At 38.9% G+C, this 22,834-nt stretch overlaps 1 protein-coding gene across 2 annotated transcripts in view; it reads right to left on the bottom strand.

The window, feature by feature from the left end:
- SLC10A7 (solute carrier family 10 member 7) overlaps positions 1 to 22,834 on the bottom strand; it is a 712,691-nt gene that overhangs the window by 280,942 nt on the left and 408,915 nt on the right. For both annotated transcript variants that reach the window (XM_053703716.1, XM_053703715.1), the window contains exon 6: positions 5,910 to 5,945. In XM_053703716.1, the coding sequence (XP_053559691.1) occupies positions 5,910 to 5,945 (36 nt within the window). The remainder of the gene's footprint in view (positions 1 to 5,909; positions 5,946 to 22,834) is intronic.

Genomic DNA, 22,834 nt, shown 5'->3' on the forward strand with positions numbered 1-22,834 from the left:
GAGCCTTTGATTTTGAAAGGGACGACTCTTGTATTAGAATGTCGTCCAAGTATGGTACTACTGCAATGCCCCTCGGTCTTAGAACCGCTAGAAGGGACCCGAGTACCTTTGTGAAAATCCTTGGAGCAGTGGCTAATCCGAATGGGAGGGCCACAAACTGGTAATGTTTGTCCAGAAAGGCGAACCTTAGGAACTGATGATGTTCTTTGTGGATAGGAATATGTAGGTACGCATCCTTTAGATCCACGGTAGTCATAAATTGACCTTCCTGGATAGTGGGTAGAATTGTTCGAATGGTTTCCATTTTGAACGATGGTACCCTGAGAAATTTGTTTAGGATCTTTAAATCCAGAATTGGTCTGAAGGTTCCCTCTTTTTTGGGAACTACGAACAGATTTGAGTAAAATCCCATTCCTTGTTCCGTCATTGGAACTGGGTGTATCACTCCCATCTTTAACAGGTCTTCTACACAATGTAAGAATGCCTGTCTCTTTATTTGGTTTGAGGATAAGTGAGACATGTGGAACCTTCCCCTTGGGGGTAGTTTGAATTCCAGAAGATAACCCTGAGAAACTATTTCTAGCGTCCAGGGATCCTGAACATCTCTTGCCCAAGCCTGAGCAAAGAGAGAGAGTCTGCCCCCCACTAGATCCGGTCCCGGATCGGGGGCTACTCCTTCATGCTGTTTTGTTAGCAGCGGCAGGCTTCTTGGCCTGCTTACCCTTGTTCCAGCCTTGCATCGGTTTCCAGGCTGGTTTGGTCTGTGAGGTATTACCCTCTTGCTTAGAGGATGCAGAATTAGAGCCCAGTCCGTTCCTGAAATTATGAAAGGAACGAAAATTAGACTTATTCTTGGCCTTGAAAGGCCTATCTTGTGGGAGGGCGTGACCCTTTCCCCCAGTGGTGTCTGAGATAATCTCTTTCAATTCTGGACCAAAGAGAGTTTTACCCTTGAAGGGGATGTTAAGCAATTTTGTCTTGGATGATACATCCGCTGACCAAGACTTTAGCCAGAGCGCTCTGCGCGCCACAATTGCAAACCCTGAATTTTTCGCCTCTAATCTAGCTAATTGCAAAGCAGCATCTAAAATAAAAGAGTTAGCCAACTTAAGTGCGTGAACTCTGTCCATAACCTCCTCATTTGGAGTCTCTCTACTGAGCGACTTTTATAGTTCCTCGAACCAGAACCACGCTGCTGTAGTGACAGGAACAATGCACGAAATGGGTTTTAGACGGTAACCTTGCTGTACAAAAATCTTTTTAAGCAAACCTTCCAATTTTTTATCCATAGGATCTGTGAAAGCACAACTATCCTCGATAGGAATAGTAGTGCGCTTGTTTAGAGTAGAAACTGCCCCCTCGAAATTAGGGACTGTCTGCCATAAGTCCTTTCTGGGGTCGACCATAGGAAATAATTTCTTAAATATAGGAGGGGGAACAAAAGGTATGCCGGGCTTCTCCCACTCCTTATTCACTATGTCCGCCACCCGCTTGGGTATAGGAAAAGCGTCGGGGTGCACCGGAACCTCTAGGAACTTGTCCATCTTGCATAATTTTTCTGGAATGACCAAGTTGTCACAATCATCCAGGGTAGATAACACCTCCTTAAGCAGTGCGCGGAGATGTTCTAACTTAAATTTAAATGTCACAACATCAGGTTCAGCCTGTTGGGAAATTTTTCCTGAATCTGAAATTTTCCCATCTGACAAAACCTCCCTCATGGCCCCTTCAGATTGGTGTGAGGGTATGACAGAACCATTATCATCAGCGCCCTCCTGCTCTTCAGTGTTTAAAACAGAGCAATCGTGCTTTCTCTGATATGCAGGCATTTTGGATAAAATATTTGCTATGGAGTTATCCATTACAATTGTTGCATGGTAATAAGCATTGGCGCGCTAGAAGTACTAGGGGCCTCCTGCGTGGGCAAAACTGGCGTAGACACAGAAGGAGATGATGTAGAACCATGTCTACTCCTGAGGAATTATCTTGGGCAATTTCATTATCTGTGGCAGTACTGTCCTTACTTTGTTTGGACGCTATGGCACAATTATCACACAATTTTGAAGGGGGAGACACATTGGCTTTCATACATATAGAACATAGCTTATCTGAAGGCACAGACATGTTAAACAGGCTTAAACTTGTCAATAAAGCACAAAAACCGTTTTAAAACAAAACCGTTACTGTTTCTTTAAATTTTAAACAGAGCACACTTTATTACTGAATATGTGAAAAAATATGAAGGAATTGTTCAAAATTTACCAAAATTTCACCACAGTGTCTTAAAGCATTAAAAGTATTGCACACCAATTTTCAGAGCTTTAACCCTTAAAATAACGAAACCGGAGCCGGTTACAGATTTAACCCCTATACAGTCCCAGCTACAGCCTTTGCTGAGACTTTACCAAGCCCAGAGGGGAATACGTTACCAAATGACGCCTTTTAGGAACTTTTCCAACTGCTTTCAGGTCCTCACACATGCATCTGCATGTCTTGCTCTCAAAAACAACTGCGCAGTAATGGCGCGAAAATGAGGCTCAGCCTACAACTGGGAAGGCCCTTCCTGACTGGAAAAGGTGTCTAACATAGTGCCTGACGTTAAAAAACGTTACCCAAGTTTATAAGTGTGAATTATCAGCATAAACATGTATAAAATGCCCAAATAAAGCAATCGATTTTGCCCATAAAAGTGTCTACCAGTTTTATAGCCCATATTAAGCCCTTTATTCTGTTTGAAACTAAGAAAATGGCTTATCGGTCCCCATGAGGGGAAATGACAGCCTTCCAGCATTACACAGTCTTGTTAGAAATATGGCTAGTCATACCTTAAGCAGAAAAGTCTGCTAACTGTTTCCCCCAACTGAAGTTACTTCATCTCAACAGTCCTATGTGGAAACAGCAATCGATTTTAGTTACTGTCTGCTAAAATCATCTACCTCTTACAAACAGAATTCTTCATCCTTTTCTGTTTCAGAGTAAATAGTACATACCAGCACTATTTTAAAATAACAAACTCTTGATAGTAGAATTAAAAAACTACAACTAAACACCACAAACTCTTAACCATCTCCGTGGAGATGTTGCCTGTGCAACGGCAAAGAGAATGACTGGGGTGGGCGGAGCCTAGGAGGGACTATATGGCCAGCTTTGCTGGGACTCTTTGCCATTTCCTGTTGGGGAAGAGATATTCCCACAAGTAAGGATGACGCCGTGGACCGGACACACCAATGTTGGAGAAATAGCTCCCTCCACCTTAGGGACCGTCTGCCACGAGTCCCGCACAGGGTCAGGTATGGGGAACATTTTCTTAAAAACAGGAGGGGGAGCAAAGGAAACACCTGGTCTATCCCACTCCCTAGTAACGATATCCGCAATCCTCTTAGAGACCGGAAACGTATCCGTGTAAACCGGGACCTCTAGGTACTTGTCCATTTTACACAATTTCTCTGGGATCACCAAAGGGTCGCAGTCATCCAGAGTAGCTAATACCTCCCTAAGCAAAACACGGAGGTGTTCTAGTTTAAATTTAAAAGCCAATGTATCTGAATCTGTCTGAGGAGGGACCCTTCCTGAATCAGAGACTTCTCCCTCAGACATCAAATCCCTCGCTCCCACTTCAGAGTGTTGTGAGGGTATATCGGATACGGCTACCAAAGCTCAGAATGCTTATTATCTGTTCTTAAAACAGAGCTATCACGCTTTGCGGGTAACACAGGCAGTTTAGATAAGAAGGCTGTAAGAGAATTATCCATGACTGCCGCTAAGTCTTGTAATGTAAAAGTGTTAGATGCACTAGAGGTACTAGGCGTCGCTTGCGCGGGCGTAACTGTTTGTGACACTTGGGGAGAGGCAGACGGGCTACCCTCGTTACCTTCAGTCTGAGAATCATCTTGGGCCACATTTTTAAGTGCAACAATATGATCTTTAAAGTGTATAGACATATCAGTACAAGTGGGACACATTCTGAGAGGGGGTTCCACCATGGCTTCTAAACACATTGAACAAGGATTTTCCTTAGTGTCAGACATGTTTAATAGACTAGTAATATATACAAGCAGGCTTGGAAATCACTTTAATCAAATAAAAAACACAATTTGAAAAAAACGTTACTGTGCCTTTAAGAAATAAAAAGAGCACACAATTTTACAAAACAGTGAAAAATGCAGCAATTCTCCTGAAATTTTCACAGTATGTACCTAAAGCCTTAATAAGATTGCACCACAAGTTTCAAAACGATTAACCCCTTAATACCCAAACCGGAGCAGCCTAAAGCCAACACCCGGTTAAAAATAGTACAGCACCTTGCCACAGCCTTGCTGTGGCCCTACCTGCCCTTAGGGATCAGATTTGGGGGAATATAGCTTCTATCAGGCCCTCAAACAGCAGCAGGACCCTCCATGTGAATCAGCATGAACTTCTCTGCAAATTCTAACTGCGCATCTGAGGCGCAAAATTAGGCCCCTCCCACTCTACTCCGGAGTTGTGAGGCCTAGTAAAACACTCTTAAGTGACTAAAAACCAGCCATGTGGGTAATAACCCCAGAAAAAAAACCAAAAGGACTTTCAAAGTGTCTACAAACGATATTTTTCTTGAATAAACAATCGATTGCCCTGATTCAGTGTCAACCAGCATAATTAGCCCTGTTATGTAAGCATTCAATTCCTTACTAAGTCTGTGAACATAGCTTACCCTCCCCTCATGGGGATATTGTCAGTCTCTTCTAGCATTATCTCAGTCTTGTCTAGAAATAAATGACTGAACATACCTCATTGCAGATTACCCTGCAAACCGTTCCCCCCAACTGAAGTTTTCTTGTACTCCTCAGTCCTGTGTGGGAACAGCAGTGGATTTTAGTTACAACATGCTAAAATAATTTTCCTCTCAGCAGAAATCTTCATCACTTTTCTGCTAGAGAGTAAATAGTACAAACCGGTACCATTAAAAATAACAAACTTTTGATTGAAGATAATAAAAACTACAATTCTAACACCACATTCACTTTACCCTCCCGTAGAGAGACCTTAGTGCTTAGAGCCGGCAAAGAGAATGACTGGGGGGTGGAGCTAGAGGGGGAGCTATATGGACAGCTTTGCTGTGTGCTCTCTTTTCCACTTCCTGTAGGGAATGAGAATATCCCACAAGTAAAGGATGAATCCGTGGACTGGATACACCTTGCAAGAGAAAGACCTGTTAATAATAATTACAAATATTTCAATAAAACATTGTTTACTGCATCAAAGTGTTTATAATATAAAATAGACAGGGTTTGGGGGTAAATAATCTACCCTTAATAATGGAGAACAATCCCACCAATCTGAACAACCGAGCATGACATGAATGTACTAAATTAACAGTAACTAATATCCAATTAGTATCATATCATTAATAATCGTCATATTATTGTAAATCGACAGCCATTGATGTGTATTAGACAAGATTGCAAGCAGCTGCCTGTTGGTGAAGGTTTTTCACTTTGTTTTTTTATTAAGATTTTGCTTATCCAGATAGAATGCCTTTCCTTCTATCCCACTTTCCCTTTACTTGCCTTTTTCTTTTCGGTGCAATATATAAACAGCAATGTTTAGTGCCCTATGTATGCGCTAATTTTTCTCACCCAGGAGCAGAATCCCCCATATTTCTCTATTAAATCAATTAAAATAAGTGAAGCCATTTCCAATCTAGTATATCTACATTATTGCAGTCTCCAGGAGCAGGGAAAGCTGGTGTTAATGAGGAACTCAAGTCATGTTTTGGCTGAACAAATGTTCTTTGGGATGATTAGGCATAAGATGCTGATAATGAGACTCAAATAAAACTCATATAACTAAAACTAAATGTACTAAACAGACAAAGTAAACAAAATATATATAAAAACTAAAATTCTGGAGCAAAATAAGACGATACTCACAAAAAGTAGCAGCAGCAGGGGCGTTACAACAATACCCTGCAAGAGAAAAACAAACACATTAAACAACTGTCAGCAGCAAGTTAAATATCTCGTTCAAGATAGGCTAAGAGGAGAAAGACATTGTGTTTTTTGTTTATTTTAGCAGCAAACTATAGGAATATTATAGTGAAAATCCCAATAAGTATTTTGTTTTAATGGTTTTAAAAATGTTTGGAAAAAGACTGTTTAATACCTGCTGGAGTTGAAAAACAAATAAATAAAGGGCTAGATTTTGAGTGGCGTTCTAACTGTCACTCACAAGCGAAAAGGGGTTTATCATGGCTCTTTGTGCACATTGGAAGTAGCGCAGTATTACGAGTTGAAAGAAAATGCGTTCTCTTTAGTGCAATTGAATTTAACTTGCGTTGGGATAGTGTGACTTCAGAGCTCTGGTTAACTGTTACACGAGACAAAATAGTTTCACAAAACACATCACAATTACATATAAAAGTACAGTTACAATCGTAACAACTTTGTCTAATAAAAAATATTTTTTAAAAAATTGCATTACAAAAAGTGATAAGGGCTCAAAGATATGAGACCTCAGGTGTTAGGAAAAAAAGGCAGGCAAAGGGCTTTAACATAGAGATACATACATATACATATCTAAATATGTGTATATTTTTATATATATATATATATATATATATATATATATATATATATATATGTTTATATGTGTGTACATATGTATTTATATGTGTATGTATATATTTATTTACAGTCATATATACACATAAATACATATGTATACATATATGTGTTTCCAACTACTTGTTATACCAGCTGCAGAGTTTAAAATGTATATTTTTGTATATGAGATAACTGTTTCTGCTAACTGAAATCACAGCCCAATACAGTGGGCTGATCATGTAGGGAGAGAATATGTAGTTATTTTATCTGCCTAATTATTTACACTAAGGGGTCGATTTATCAAGCTGAGGCGGACAGGGGCGCACATACATGCCCCTGTTCGCCGCAGCTTGCCTCTGGCAGGCTAAATTCCGCTGCCGGAATTAAGCATTGCACACAAGCGTTATTTTGCGTTCATGTGCAACACCGCCCCCTGCCCGCGCACAGCCAACCACGCACAGGCAGGAGTTGTCAATCTCCCTGGTCTGACGAGACCGGGGAGATTGAAATTCGCCACCTAAGAGTAGGCAAAAGGGTAGGGAAGCAGCTGATGACCGCTGCTTGTTAAATACGGCGTGCAGGTTCTCTTGTGAGAATTTGCAGTCGGAGGCAGGCAAAGCCTGGCAAAGAGGTTGATAAATTGACCCCTAAACCCATCTTATCTTCTTTATTACTGTTTACTCAAAGGCCAATACTTAGGGCTCCATGTACTAAGCAGTCAGCGAGCTACCCGCAACAAATCTCGCGTCAAAATTCGCAAACTGATATGTACAAAGCCGTCAATTATGTTAAAACTCGCATCTTTAAAATTGCGAGCGTACTTATCCGCCAAACCTCGCTACCGCTCCATTTTTCACTGTAATTAGACACATTTGACCACCAACTCGCCAAAAACGAATGTACTAAAAAATCTATTTGTCCGCTCGCTACAATTTCCGCTCCCACCTCGTTATTTTTGCCTCGCCACCTTTTAGGTGGCGGGCAAGGTACAAAACAATAGGAAAGTCAATCTAGACGCCAGTCTAGACATATATAAAAGGCAGTAATATCAGCATTGTACTTACAGCATAACTGGCGTCTAATTTGTCTCTCATTTCCATGTACATAAATTGCGCCCAATTTGTCGACTGTAATTAAAGAGTAATCTATTTAAATTTGTATTGTATAGTTGTCAATCTTTATAATTATTTTTATATTAATATTTATATATTATCAGATCCAGATGAAGCCATATCCAAATTGTAAATAAATATTACAAAAATAACGCTCTGTTATCACTCTTCAAAAAATTTTGAACAATAATAAAGTTGTTTAGATAAGTTGAACTTTTATAGGAGCAAAATTCTATTCCCGCGACTACTATGATGTTCGTGACACCTTGCATGTCACGTGTTAATAATTGGCCAGACAATTCAACTGAAAGTTAAGTACATCAGCTTAGTCGCGGCGAGCGAGGCATCAAATTTATCAACAATCCGCAACTGCTCGCGGCGGGCTAGACTTGTCTATTTATTGGGGGAATATTAGTACATAGCGACAGCGGACACCATTTCGCCCGCGGCGAGTAACGGCGAGTTTATCCGCGTCTACAATGACGGATGAATTGACTGCTTAGTACATGGAGCCCTTAGAGAGAACAACGGAAAATTAACATTTTGGTACCTCTCTGTCACATACCCCTACCCCACCACCCTAATCATTATTTTATCTAAACCTTCTTATTTAAATGTTTTTTGTACCCAGAACTTAAGTTCAGAAATGTTCAGTATTGGTGGTGATAAAATAGCCAAAGTTAGCTATTTCAAATAAAAAAATAAAGGTAAAGGAGCTCTATGTAAAAAATGTAATTCTCTCCAGTAGGCAAAATGATTATTGAGAACACATTAAAAAGGGAGAGAATATGCAGATTACACTGTCCCTTTAAGACTATTTGCAAAATTGTATGTTCCCCATCTAGTATGTAGCTGGATTAGGCATTTTGAGAGAATTAGCTTTTTAACCTCTCTGGGTAATGTGAGGGCAAGCACACTTTTTACACAAATGCAAGTAAAATAAAAAAGAATGTATATTGCATATGTTTGTTTAAAACAAAAAACTATTTATAATACAATCCCAAACATGTGGGTGTTATAGTGACACACATTTCTATACTATTTGTATATTCCTTTTCACAAAGTAGCGATAACATAATATATATACTCGTTGCACCCCGTTGTGGAGATTTTGTTTATTACACACTTGTTAAAAACTAGAACATTCAATTTAACTAATTGATAAAATAAAGCAAGCTAAGAAAAATTATCAGCCATTTTCTATAGCACAATCAGTAAAAGCATAATAACATAAAGAGATAATACAAAATCACTTCCTTTCAAACAAGCAGTAGATTTTTGCTTTGTGCAAATTTCAAAGTTAGTTTTATTTAACTTCCTACTGCATCATGTGGCAAGCATAAGCCAATCACAAAATGCATATTTGTATATTCTGCAAATCTTGCACATGCTCAGTAGGAGCTGGTGCCTTAGAAAGTGTGCATATAAAAAGATATATGTGTTAATTTAGTAATGGAAGTGAATTGGAAAGTTGTTTAAAATTGTGTGCTCTATCTGAATCATGAAAGTTTAATTTTGACTTTAGTGGTCCTTTAAATATCGCACAGCAATAATTTAATAAAAAAATGTCTACATTTCTACCAGATTTACAAACGGATCTCTTATCAATTATAGCTAAAAATAAATAATTCTCTAAATAAAGATAAAAAGGATACAGAATTTGCTTTTCAGCCTCTCTAGAGAGCATATGTCTTCTGTGTTCATTAAAGGGACAGTCTACTACAGAATTGTTTTGTTTAAAAAGATAGATGATCCCTTTATTACCCATTCCCCAGTTTTGTATAACCTACACGTTTATATTAATGTACTTTTTACCTCAGTGATAACCTTGTATCTAAGCCTCTGCAGTTTGCCCCATTATTTTAGTTATTTTGACAGACTTGCATTTTAGTCAATCAGTGCCCTCTCATAAATAACTCCACAGACGTTTAAAATGACATGCCCTATCTTAATCATGAAAGTTTATTTTGACTAGACTGTCCCTTTAAAATAACCACTATGCAGATTCATAAATGATAGACATGTCTCGGCAGGATATAAACTTCATTACTTTTCATTTACTCTAGCCTAGTTTCCAATTTTATTTTTAAATGCTCATTTTCAAGATATTTTGTGGAGTTGTTTTCCCACAAAATATATAAATAAATAGAGTGCTGACCTCAGTTCATGGATCAACAGACATGATAAAAATGTCCTGCGCCTACTTTGACAACTATAAAAACAAAAACTCCCACATACAGCATTTTCCTTTAAAATGTGTGTGATGTATTAACATCAGGATTTTTTCAAATTAAATATAAAATATTAATAATAATTTAACACCACTTGTGCTTAACAGTCTGTGATAAGTATTCCCTCTAACACATCTTTTTAGTTTTTCTATATCCAGAGCTCTTCTTTGAAGAAGAAGAAAACAAACAAAAAAACAATAATCAATAAAAACTAAGTTATGTCAAAAATAAAACGGATTATTATATTAATAATTATTCCTTTAGCTGACATAAAATCTATACTGTGCAGAATACATTACCATATATATATTCTTAGTTCTATTTACCCTTTAAGTGATGAGTTAGGGTTACTATTTACTGTGACAATGAGAGGTCAGTAAAAAGGCACAGCCGAGTATGTCCAACGTGGGAGTTGGTCCTATTTAAGAATTCAAACTTGAAAAATCAGAAGTGAAGCTAAAATATTTATTTTCTCAATACTTTAAAAATGCTTAGCAAACTTTGGCAGAAGAAATAACCGTTCACTTTTTATGACATCCATTGAAGAAGAAAAGTCTTGACATGTCAATTTATGGAAAAGCTATTCAGTAATAGGTTTACATGAATATTTTACATTTATGCAGCGACTGCTTTAGTCCTATAGTCACCTTTTCTGCATCCGAGACATCTGCATTAAATAGCAGAAACCTGTGCCACATACCATCCTAGAGAAATAAATAAACACTACCAGCATAACCTGTCACACAGGGGAGAGAAGACAAATAGAGAGGGGGCACTTAAAGAGAGACAATGGGAAAGACAATAAAGATAAGAGTATAAGGGAAGGAGAGAGAGAGATAATGTTGTCAGGAGGGTAAGAGAAAAGAAAAGAGAGAAAGACTGAATTTAAAGAAACAAAGACAAAACCATGTGCAGTGCATGTCAGTTTAAACATATGTATAGGACCAGCTTATAAGTGGAGCGCAATATATCGCTTGCGCTGAAGCGATATTTGCGCTCCACTTTGTAATACCAGCGCACGCAAATGTGCGCTGGTATTACAAGTTAGCTGCAAAGCGAACGCAATCTCGCACAATACTTTTGCTCTCCACAATCTAGCCCACAGTGTTTCATGTATTCTTTGGTGTCGCACACAGCTGTACTACCTGTTAGACCAGGATGTGTTCCTGTTCAGCACTAATACAGTTGAATAAAAAGAATTACTGAAAGTTCCATAGGGTGTGCCCCTGTTACATTTAATTAAATGACACTGAATCTAAGTGATTTTATGTTTAATAAATGAGTGCATGTCTAAGTGTTTATCTGTCTCTTTATACACATACAGCTTTTTAAAGAGGGAATACTTGCACCATTATTTAGACTGTTAACCGACAATCTGACTTTTGGTTTTGCTGCTTAATTTATACAAATGCATTCTTTTAAACATATGTATTTTCTATTAACCAAAGCAACTATTTTACTGAATTAAATCATGATGTATTATAGCCATTGTCTTTCCATCCATGTTGCATAAATCTGCTACTAATTACACAGAAATATTGAATGGTTTTGACGTGTGGCAACATTTCATAATGTTTTTAAATAAATACACAAAAATTAAACATTTTGCACAACTCTTTAAAAATATATATTTTTTTTAGTGTTTTGTATCCTAAAAAAGGCAAAAACTAAATGCACCCTCACAAATTTGTTAGAAAAAGGATGCACTGTGCATGACACCATGAGTCCGATCACCTCCATACACTGAGCCACTGAGGGTCTCAAGGAGGCCTGGAGGGCAAGACATGCAGTAGCTAGCTTGCAACGTCTCTGATCTGTGTGGAATATTCTCATGGATATGGAGTCTATTCTTGTCCCCAGGAAATTCACCCTTGTACTTGGAGTAAAAAAACTCTTTTCCAAGTTTATTTTCCATCCATGTGATCAAAGAAGATTGAGAAGGGACTTCAAATGTTCTTCCACTAGACGAAAAGATGGTGCCTACACCAAGATATTGTCCAGGTAAGGTGCTACTGTAATATCTCGTGTTCTGGCAATGGCTAGAAGAGCCCCCAGAAGCTTTGAAAATATCCTTGGAGCAGTGGCTAGGCCAAACGTTAGAGCTATGAACTGGAAGTGCTGGTCCAGAAAGGCAAACCTCAGGAACTGAAAATGTTCCCTGTGTATCAGAACGTGAAGGTATGCATCCTTCAGGTCTATGGTGGTCATAAGCTGCCCTTCCTGAACCAGACGAAGGATTGACCGTATTGTCTCCATCTTGAAAGAGGGAACACTCAGAAACTTGTTTAGGCACTTTAGGTCCAGAATTGGAACCACGAAAACGTGTGAATAAAACCCCAAACCTCTTTCTGCTGTAGGTACCAGGACAATTACTCCTATAGAGGAGAGACATCCTGTACGCAATCAAAGAAGGCAGCCCTCTTTTCTGGTCTTGTAGATAGACTGGAGAGTAGGAATCTGCCCCTGGCCGGATGAGACTTGAATCCTATTCTGTATCCTTGAGATACAACCTTCAGGACCCAAGGATCCTGCACATCCTGGAACCAAGCGTCTGAAAAAACAGTCTGCCCCCTACTCGATCCGATCCCAGACTGGGGGCCGCCCCTTCATGCCGATTTGTCTATTCTTTCCCATTCATTACTAATAATGTTCACCATCTATACTGGCACAGGAAAATTCAGAAAGTCAGAGGGACCTTCCTGTCTTCATAAACCCTGTCTAATTTAGGGATCTTAGGTTCCTCAGGGAGTGTAGCCTCTGGAGCCTCTAGTGTAGACAGAACCTCCTTTAATAAAAAATGCAGATGCTCAATTTTAAATCTAAAGGAAGATTCCTCTGCTGAAGAAGGTTGAGAAACTGAAGCTACAGAGGTTAACTTATCCTCGGATAGCTGGGACATAGTAGCTAAATCTGACAAATATTTAGATGACTCTAGGTCAGGAGAACTATGCTTAACCTCTCTCTTACTTTTGCTAGAGCAAGGTAAGGCACTTAGGGCCGCAGACATCACCGATTGTAACTGTGCGGTAAAGTCTACCAGAAAAAAGCTCCCCCCAGATGGAGGATTAGTTAAGCCGCAGGGAAATACATGTGGAGCAGGTAGTGTAGAAAGGGTAGTAATCTCTCTGGACCCAGATTCCTGAGAGGTATACGGCTCAGAGGGGCTAATAGCGTTATGAGTATTAGCAGGTTTGTCTACCTTCTTAGACTTTAGAACAGTGCTTATGCAAATGGAACAAAATTGAGCAGGTGGGCAAACCACAGCCTCCTCCCAATATAAACAGGAATTATTAATCAGGTTGAGCAAAATCTTCTAATGTAGTATCAGAGTCCTCCATAGCTAAGATATATTCACAGAAGGACAGACAAAAAGTAAACGCTTTTATTCAAAATACGGCACCTTAATAATCCCAATGGCTGTTAGACAGCGAACAGTGAAAACGCTCTCCTTAGAAGTGATGTCCGCAGCAGGATCGAAGGAAATTAAAAGACCGTACCTGGTCACGTGGAGCGTAGGACAGGACTTCCCCTGCTATGAAAAAGGTGCAAAGTTATTATGAGCTGTGCAACACTCAAAAACAAAAGTGAAACCTGTTTGTTCCAAGCCAAAAGCACACAGTCTATGAGCCCAAAACTCTCACATTAAAGCAGTTATAAATAACCCCTAGCTGTTCAAATAATCTCCCTGAAGGAGATATTAACCCTTGATCCTATCGAGGCAAAAAGGAGTGACACTGTGACCCTGTATGGAAAAAGTGTATATATAAAATGGTCTTACCCATAGGATCCATGCTGTGGAACAGGCACATCCACTCAAGTGTGACAGTCTTGCGGCGATGCTTCTGACATGGACTTGAGTGTGCAAAAGCAAGCAGTGAAACTCGTCAACACTGATTGCTCAGGAGCTGTTAGGCGACAGTCTGGATGGGTTCGCAGAAAAACTTTCCCTGCATCTCCAGACTCTAACTTTCATCAATACTCTCACTGAGAGGATGACATGATTACTTAAAAAAAAATATATATTCCAATGCTGATGCTAATACTAGCACCCCCACCTCACTCTGTCACTCCGACAAACATTCACCTCAAGGCTCTTTATGCAACTCTGCCCAATCGTAATCACTGATCCTGGGCGAAAACCCCGCTGGCCTCTTGGCTTTGCAGCAACACACATGTTCAGGTGCAAGAACAGTTGCTTATCTCCCTTTGCCCTCCGGTCCAAATGCGGGTCCCCTCTTCGGTCTCTCAACTGGCGGCAGGTGACGTCATTACTCTAATGCAACCTTCTCAATGCGGTCTCCTCAACTAATTGCTGCTGATGCGTTAGGCAATCAAAGCCATAATCGTAGCTGCATTTAGAGTTCAGAACAGACCTTTTAAGCCTCTATATGTGCCATAATTGGCTAAAAACACTAGCCTGGAGTAAGCCCCCAGTTTCCACCCCTAACCAAAGGGAATTTACACACCTTCATATGTACAGTATCACATAGGTATACTAGTTAGGACATTACCTGTTGTGAACTTGTATCCAACACACTACAACTAAATATTTACATCAATTACACTTTCTACAAACGTCTTGTCTTTTTCAGTATTTCATATTCAGGACAAATTCTGGTAAATGGGTAACTTATTGGAAACATGATATTCTCATTATATCACTGACACTCTGATTAGCACATATTAGGAGCAAATAGTTCATGGACACTGATACACTGGACGACATTAATATTATTGCTCATGTAATTTAACTTAATTCATCAATGACGCTAACACAGCGCACATCCTATGCATGTAATTACAAAATGAAGAGGCATTTAATGTTCTTTAACCCCTGCATGCCGGGGTGCAAGTGCTTAGATCGAAACAAAGTACCGATGTAAACACTTGCTGGAACAATGATGCGGTCGTGTGATTTCAAGGCCAGGATCGGATCGTGGGGGACCGCCTATGCTGCTAGGCACCCCCCAGTATGATTTTTCCTTGCACAAAAAACATAATTTATGTAAGAACTTACCTGATAAATTCATTTCTTTCATATTAGCAAGAGTCCATGAGCTAGTGACGTATGGGATATACATTCCTACCAGGAGGGGCAAAGTTTCCCAAACCTCAAAATGCCTACAAATACACCCCTCACCACACCCACAAATCAGTTTAACGCATAGCCAAGAAGTGGGGTGATAAGTCAAAAGAAAATCATAACCACCACAAAAAAAGGGTGGGCCTCATGGACTCTTGCTAATATGAAAGAAATGAATTTATCAGGTAAGTTCTTACATAAATTATGTTTTCTTTCATGTAATTAGCAAGAGTCCATGAGCTAGTGACGTATGGGATAATGACTACCCAAGATGTGGATCTTCCACGCAAGAGTCACTAGAGAGGGAGGGATAAAATAAAGACAGCCAATTCCGCTGAAAATAATCCACACCCAAAACAAAGTTTAAATCTTATAATGAAAAAAACTGAATTTATAAGCAGAAGAATTAAACTGAAACAGCTGCCTGAAGTACTTTTCTACCAAAAACTGCTTCAGAAGAAGAAAACACATAAAAATGGTAGAATTTAGTAAAAGTATGCAAAGAAGACCAAGTTGCTGCTTTGCAAATCTGATCAACCAAATCTTCATTCCTAAACGCCCAGGAAGTAGAAACTGACCTAGTAGAATGAGCTGTAATCCTTTGAGGCAGAGTTTTACCCGACTCGACATAAGCATGATGAATCAAAGACTTTAACCAAGACGCCAAAGAAATGGCAGAGGCCTTCTGACCTTTCCTAGAACCGGAAAATATAACAAATAGACTAGAAGTCTTTCGGAAATTTTTAGTAGCTTCAACATAATATTTCAAAGCTCTAACTACATCCAAAGAATGCAACAATCTTTCCTTAGAATTCTTAGGATTAGGACACAATGAAGGAACCACAATTTCTCTACTAATGTTGTTAGAATTCACAACCTTAGGTAAAAATTGAAAAGAAGTTCGCAACACCGCCTTATCCTGATGAAAAATCAGAAAAGGAGACTCACAAGAAAGAGCAGATAATTCAGAAACTCTTCTAGCAGAAGAGATGGCCAAAAGAAACAAAACTTTCCAAAAAAGTAATTTAATGTCCAGCGAATGCATAGGTTCAAACGGAGGAGATTGAAGAGCCCCCAGAACCAAATTCAAACTCCAAGGAGGAGAAATTGACTTAATAACAGGTTTAATACGAACCAAAGCTTGTACAAAACAATGAATATCAGGAAGACTAGCAATCTTTCTGTGAAAAAGAACAGAAGGAGCAGAGATTTGTCTTTTCAAAGAACTTGCAGACAAACCTTTATCCAAACCATCCTGAAGAAACTGTAAAATTCTAGGAATTCTAAAAGAATGCCAAGAAAAATGATGAGAAAAACACCAAGAAATGTAAATCTTCCAGACTCGATAATATATCTTCCTAGATACAGATTTACGAGCCTGTAACATAATATTAATCACAGAGCCAGAGAAACCTCTATGACTGAGAATCAAGCGTTCAATCTTCATATCTTCAAATTTAAGGATTTGAGATCCTGATGGAAAAAAGGACCTTGCGATAGAAGGTCTGGGCTTAACGGAAGAGTCCACGGTTGGCAAGTGGCCATCCGGACAAGATCCGCATACCAAAACCTGTGAGGCCATGCTGGAGCCACCAGCAGAACAAACGAGCACTCCTTTAGAATCTTGGAAATTACTCTTGGAAGAAGAACTAGAGGTGGAAAGATATAGGCAGGATGATACTTCCAAGGAAGTGACAATGCATCCACTGCCTCAGCCTGAGGATCCCTGGATCTGAACAGATACCTGGGAAGCTTCTTGTTTAGATGAGAAGCCATCAGATCTATTTCTGGAAGTCCCCAGATTTGAACAATCTGAAGAAATACCTCTGGGTGAAGAGACCATTCGCCCGGATGTAACGTTTGGCGACTGAGATAATCCGCTTCCCAATTGTCTATACCTGGGATATCAACCGCAGAAATTAGACAGGAGCTGGATTCCGCCCATACCAGTATTCGAGATACTTCTTTCATAGCCAGAGGACTGTGAGTCCCTCCTTGATGATTGACATATGCCACGGTTGTGACATTGTCCGTCTCTCTTTAGAAGAGGCCATGACTGAAGAGCTCTGAAAATTGCACGGAGTTCCAAAATGTTGATTGGTAATCTCACCTCCTGAGATTCCCAAACCCCTTGTGCTGTGAGAGACCCCCAAACAGCTCCCTAACCTGTCAGACTTGCATCTGTTGAAATCACAGTCCAGGTCGGAAGAACAAAAGAAGCCCCCTGAACTAAACGATGGTGGTCTGTCCACCACGTCAGAGAGTGTCGTACAATCGGTTTTAAAGATATTAATTGAGATATCTTTGTATAATCCCTGCACCACTGGTTCAGCATACAAAGCTGAAGAGGTCGCATGTGAAAACAAGCAAAGGGGATCGCGTCCGATGCAGCAGTCATAAGACCTAGAATTTCCATGCATAAGGCTACCGAAGGGAATGATTGAGACTGAAGGTTTCGACAAGCTGAAACCAATTTTAGACGTCTCTTGTCTGTCAGAGACAGAGCCATGGACACTGAATCTATCTGGAAACCTAAAAAGGTTACCCTTGTCTGAGGAATCAATTAACTTTTTGGTAAATTGATCCTCCAACCATGTTCTTGAAGAAACAATATAAGTCGATTCGTATGAGATTCTGCTAAATGTGAAGACTGAGCAAGTACCAAGATATCGTCCAAATAAGGAAATACCACAATACCCTGTTCTCTGATTACAGACAGAAGGGCACTGAGAACCTTTGTAAAAATCCTTGAAACTGTTGCTAGGCCAAACGGCAGAGCCACAAACTGGTAATGCTTGTCTAGGAAAGAGAATCTCAGAAACTGATAGTGATCTGGATGAATCGGAATATGCAGATATGCATCCTGTAAATCTATTGTGGACATATAATGCCCTTGCTGAACAAAAGGCAGAATAGTCCTTATAGTTACCATTTTGAATGTTGGTATCCTTAAATGATTCAATATTTTTAAATCCAGAACTGGTCTGAAGGAATTCTCCTTCTTTGGTACAATGAAGAGATTTGAGTAAAACCCCAGCCCCTGTTCCAGAACTGGAACTGGCATAATTACTCCAGCCAACTCTAGATCTGAAACACATTTCAGAAATGCTTGAGCCTTCACTGGATTTACTGGGACACGGGAAAGAAAAAATCTTCTTGCAGGAGGCCTTATCTTGAAGCCTATTCTGTACCCTTGTGAAACAATGTTCTGAATCCAAAGATTGTGAATCGAATTGATCCAAATTTCTTTGAAAAATCGTAATCTGCCCCCTACCAGCTGGGCTGGAATGAGGGCCGCACCTTCATGTTGACTTGGGAGCTGGCTTTGGCTTTCTAAAAGGCTTGGATTTATTCCAGACTGGAGATGGTTTCCAAACTGATACCGCTCCTGTAGGGGAAGGATCAGGCTTTTGTTCCTTATTGTGACGAAAGGAACGAAAACGATTAGTAGACCTAAATTTACCTTTAGATTTTTTATCCTGTGGTAAAAAAGTTCCTTTCCCCCCAGTAACAGTTGAAATAATAGAATCCAACTGTGAACCAAATAATTTATTACCCTGGAAAGAAAGGGAAAGCAAAGTTGACTTAGAAGACATATCAGCATTCCAAGTTTTAAGCCATAAAGCTCTTCTAGCTAAAATAGCTAGAGACATATACCTGACATCAACCCTAATGATATCAAAGATGGCATCACAAATAAAATTATTAGCATGTTGAAGAAGATTAACAATGCTATGAGAATTATGATCTGTTACTTGTTGCGCTAAAGCTTCTAACCAAAAAGTTGAAGCTGCAGCAACATCCGCTTAAGATATAGCAGGTCTAAGAAGATCACCTGAACATAGGTAAGCTTTTCTTAGAAAGGATTCAATTTTCCTATCTAAAGGATCCTTAAAGGAAGAACTATCTGCCGTAGGAATAGTAGTTCGTTTAGCAAGAGTAGAGATAGCCCCATCAACCTTAGGGATTTTGTCCCAAAACTCTAATCTGTCAGATGGCACAGGATATAATTGCTTAAAACGTTTAGAAGGAGTAAATGAATTACCCAAATTATTCCATTCCCTGGAAATTACTTCAGAAATAGCATCAGGGACAGGAAAAACTTCTGGAATAACTACAGGAGATTTAAAAACCTTATTTAAACGTTTAGATTTAGTATCAAGAGGGCCAGATTCCTCTATTTCTAATGCAATTAAGGCTTCTTTAAGTAAAGAACGAATAAATTCAATTTTGAATAAATATGAAGATTTATCAGCATCAACCTCTGAAACAGAATCCTCTGAACCAGAGGAATCATTATCAGAATCAGAATGATGATGTTCATTTAAAAATTCATCTGAAAAATTAGAAGTTTTAAAAGACCTTTTACGTTTACTAGAAGGAGGAATAACAGACATAGCCTTCTTAATGGATTTAGAAACAAAATCTCTTATGTTAACAGGAACAATGAGTATTAGATGTTGATGGAACAGCAACAGGTAATGTAACATTACTAAAGGAAATATTATCTGCATTAACAAGTTTGTCATGACATTCATTACAAACAACAGCTGGAGGAACAGATACCACAAGTTTACAGCAAATACACTTAACTTTGGTAGATCCAGCATCAGGCAGCGATTTTCCAGAAGTATCTTCTGATTCAGGGTCAATCTGAGACATCTTGCAATATGTAATAGAAAAAACAACATATAAAGCAAAATTGATCAAATTCCTTAAATGACAGTTTCAGGAATGGGAAAAAATGCCAGTGAACAAGCTTCTAGCAACCAGAAGCAAATGAACAATGAGACTTAAATAATGTGGAGACAATAATGACGCCCATATTTTTTAGCGCCAAAAAAGACGCCCACATTATTTGGCGCCTAAAAGCTTTTAGCGCCAAAAATGATGCCACATCCGGTAACGCCGACACTTTTGGCGCAAAAACTTCAAAAATGACGCAACTTCCGGTGACAAGTATGACGCCGGAAATAACAATGAAAATTTTTTGCGCCAAAAAAGTCCGCGCCAAGAATGACGCAATAAAATGAAGCATTTTCAGCCCCCGCAAGCCTAATAGCCCACAGGAAAAAAAGTCAAATTTTAAGGTAAGAAAAAAATTGAATATTCAAATGCATTATCCCAAATAATGAAACTGACTGTCTGAAATAAGGAATATTGAACATCCTGAATCAAGGCAAATAAATGTTTAAACACAAATATTTAGAACTTTATATAAAAGTGCCCAACCATAGCTTAGAGTGTCACAAAAATAAGACTTACTTACCCCAGGACACTCATCTACATGTAGTAGAAAGCCAAACCAGTACTGAAACGAGAATCAGTAGAGGTAATGGTATATATAAGACTATATCGTCGATCTGAAAAGGGAGGTAAGAGATGAATCTCTACGACCGATAACAGAGAACCTATGAAATAGACCCCGTAGAAGGAGATCATTGAATTCAAATAGGCAATACTCTCTTCACATCCCTCTGACATTCACTGCACGCTGAGAGGAAAACCGGGCTCCAACCTGCTGCAGAGCGCATATCAACGTAGAATCTAGCACAAACTTACTTCACCACCTCCACGGGAGGCAAAGTTTGTAAAAACTGATTTGTGGGTGTGGTGAGGGGTGTGTATTTGTAGGCATTTTGAGGTTTGGGAAACTTTGCCCCTCCTGGTAGGAATGTATATCCCATACGTCACTAGCTCATGGACTCTTGCTAATTACATGAAAGAAAAGGCAGGCTGCAGGGCGCCACGTGAGGTAGGACGTTCCACGCCGTCCAAATGACATTAAAGCCCAGCGCTCTTAGGATGGCATGGAACGTACTTAAGGCATCTAGAGGATAAAGCAAATAATCTCTTTACACTTTGCAGTTTCTTTTATGAGTGGTCCAAAGCATAAAAGCAAAAGCCCCAAGACTTTTGTGGCCTTGTGGTTTGCTCAGCCGACTTAAAAGAGGAAGGTTGAGTGCTCGAATCCAACGAAGGATGCTGGTTACCAAAGGTAATTTTTTTTTCTAGATAGAACAAGGTCTTCTCTAATGACCAACAACCTGACTACTTATTTGACAGCTGCTCAGAAAGCTTAAGTGGTTAATATTGCGTCTGTGATTACTTAATGTGGCCATACATGCCACTGCTGTCTCTCTGTGCAGGTGTGGGGTTTAAATGGAGATTCACAGGGCATATGTACATACTGTCCATGAGTAGTAAAAGTTACCACTAAAACAGAGATAGGACAGTGTTCTCCACAGAAAATGTTGCCAGCTGGGTGGCATTATGAAGTAGCCGGCTGGGGCCAGTATAATATTTTGCAATATTATAACATTTACTGCTATGTCAAAATTTTAATTTAAGGGACAGTCTAGACCCAATACATAATTTTGATTACTTATTGTTACATACCAGAGAAGCATCCTGCAACTGGTCCCACATATATAAGATTGTAAGAGGTACATGAAAAACATTTAAATATTCATTGTTTGTTAGAAGCTGAAAATGTCCCCAAGCTCCGCCTACCTATTGCATGCATATTTTGATATGTTAAAGGGGCATGAAAACCAAAATATTTCTTTCATGATTCAGATAGAGAATAAAATTTTAAACAACATTCCAATTTACTTCTATTATCATATTTGCTTCATTCTTTAGATATCCCTTGTTGAAGAAATAGCAATGAACATGGGTGAGCCAATAACAAGAAGCATCTATGTGCAGCCACCAATCAGCAGCTACTGAGCATATCTAGATATGCTTTGCAACCTAGTACATCATGAGAATAAAGCAAATTAGATAACAGAAGTAAATTGGAAAACTAAAATAGCATGCTCTTTCTAAAGCATGAAAAAAATGTTTTGGTTAGAATGTCCCGTTAAGTTCGGATTTGTGCATGTGCAATCTGAAATAGCTAACTGAAAAATATGGTGAACTGCTAAACTGTCAACAGCTAACTGGACAAGAAGAAAGCTGTGGGCGGAACTTGGCGGCCATTTTCGGCTGCTAACAAACGATCATTATTTAAAAGTTTCATGTACTTCTTACAAGCTTATAGATGTGGAACCTGCTGCAAGATGCTTGTCTGGTTTGTATCAATAAGTAATACAGCATATGTATTGGGTGTACACTGTCCCTTTGAGCTATCCAAAGTACAAATGTACTGAATAATGTAACATAAATTGATTTAATTTGTGCAAAAAAAAAACAACCTATATTATTATTAGCTAGTTTAGGGGATATGGGATTACATTTCAGTCGGGTAATCAGTCAAATAAGCTGGGTGGTGTGCTAAATATATAGGTCCTGGGGAAAACATTGATTAGGTATTAGTAGAAGTATTTTTGTTAATAAGAGTATTGCAAAAATGCTTCTATATAAAAGTGAATAGCACTCAAGTATTTCTATTATCAGTTTTATGTCCCTTTAAAGGTTTTCTCTTATTTCTCCTTATTAAGTTTAAAGTTTAGCGCTGCAGAATCTGTTGGCGCTCTACAAATAACCGATAATAATAATAAATGGACATTAAATTAATTTGATAGATAGATAGCTATAGATAGATAGATAGATAGATAGATAGAATGTGTAGTACATATCTGCAGTTAAACACTATCTTACAAGACTGGAATTTTAAAAAAAAATCAATACTTTAAAATATCTACACTGTAATTTTGTTAGCAACATTTTTGTTGCTTTACAGTCAAATAGCATACCTGTTGAACAGTCACTAAAAACTTGTATTATTTTTACTGTGTCCAGTTAGGGACAGGTATCAATGAGCTAATGTGCTAAGCAAATGATTACTGTGTACCCTATGGCAGTAAAAAAAAAAAAAGTCAG

The sequence above is a fragment of the Bombina bombina genome, chromosome 2, assembly GCF_027579735.1.
Source record: "Bombina bombina isolate aBomBom1 chromosome 2, aBomBom1.pri, whole genome shotgun sequence".
NCBI lineage: Eukaryota > Metazoa > Chordata > Amphibia > Anura > Bombinatoridae > Bombina > Bombina bombina.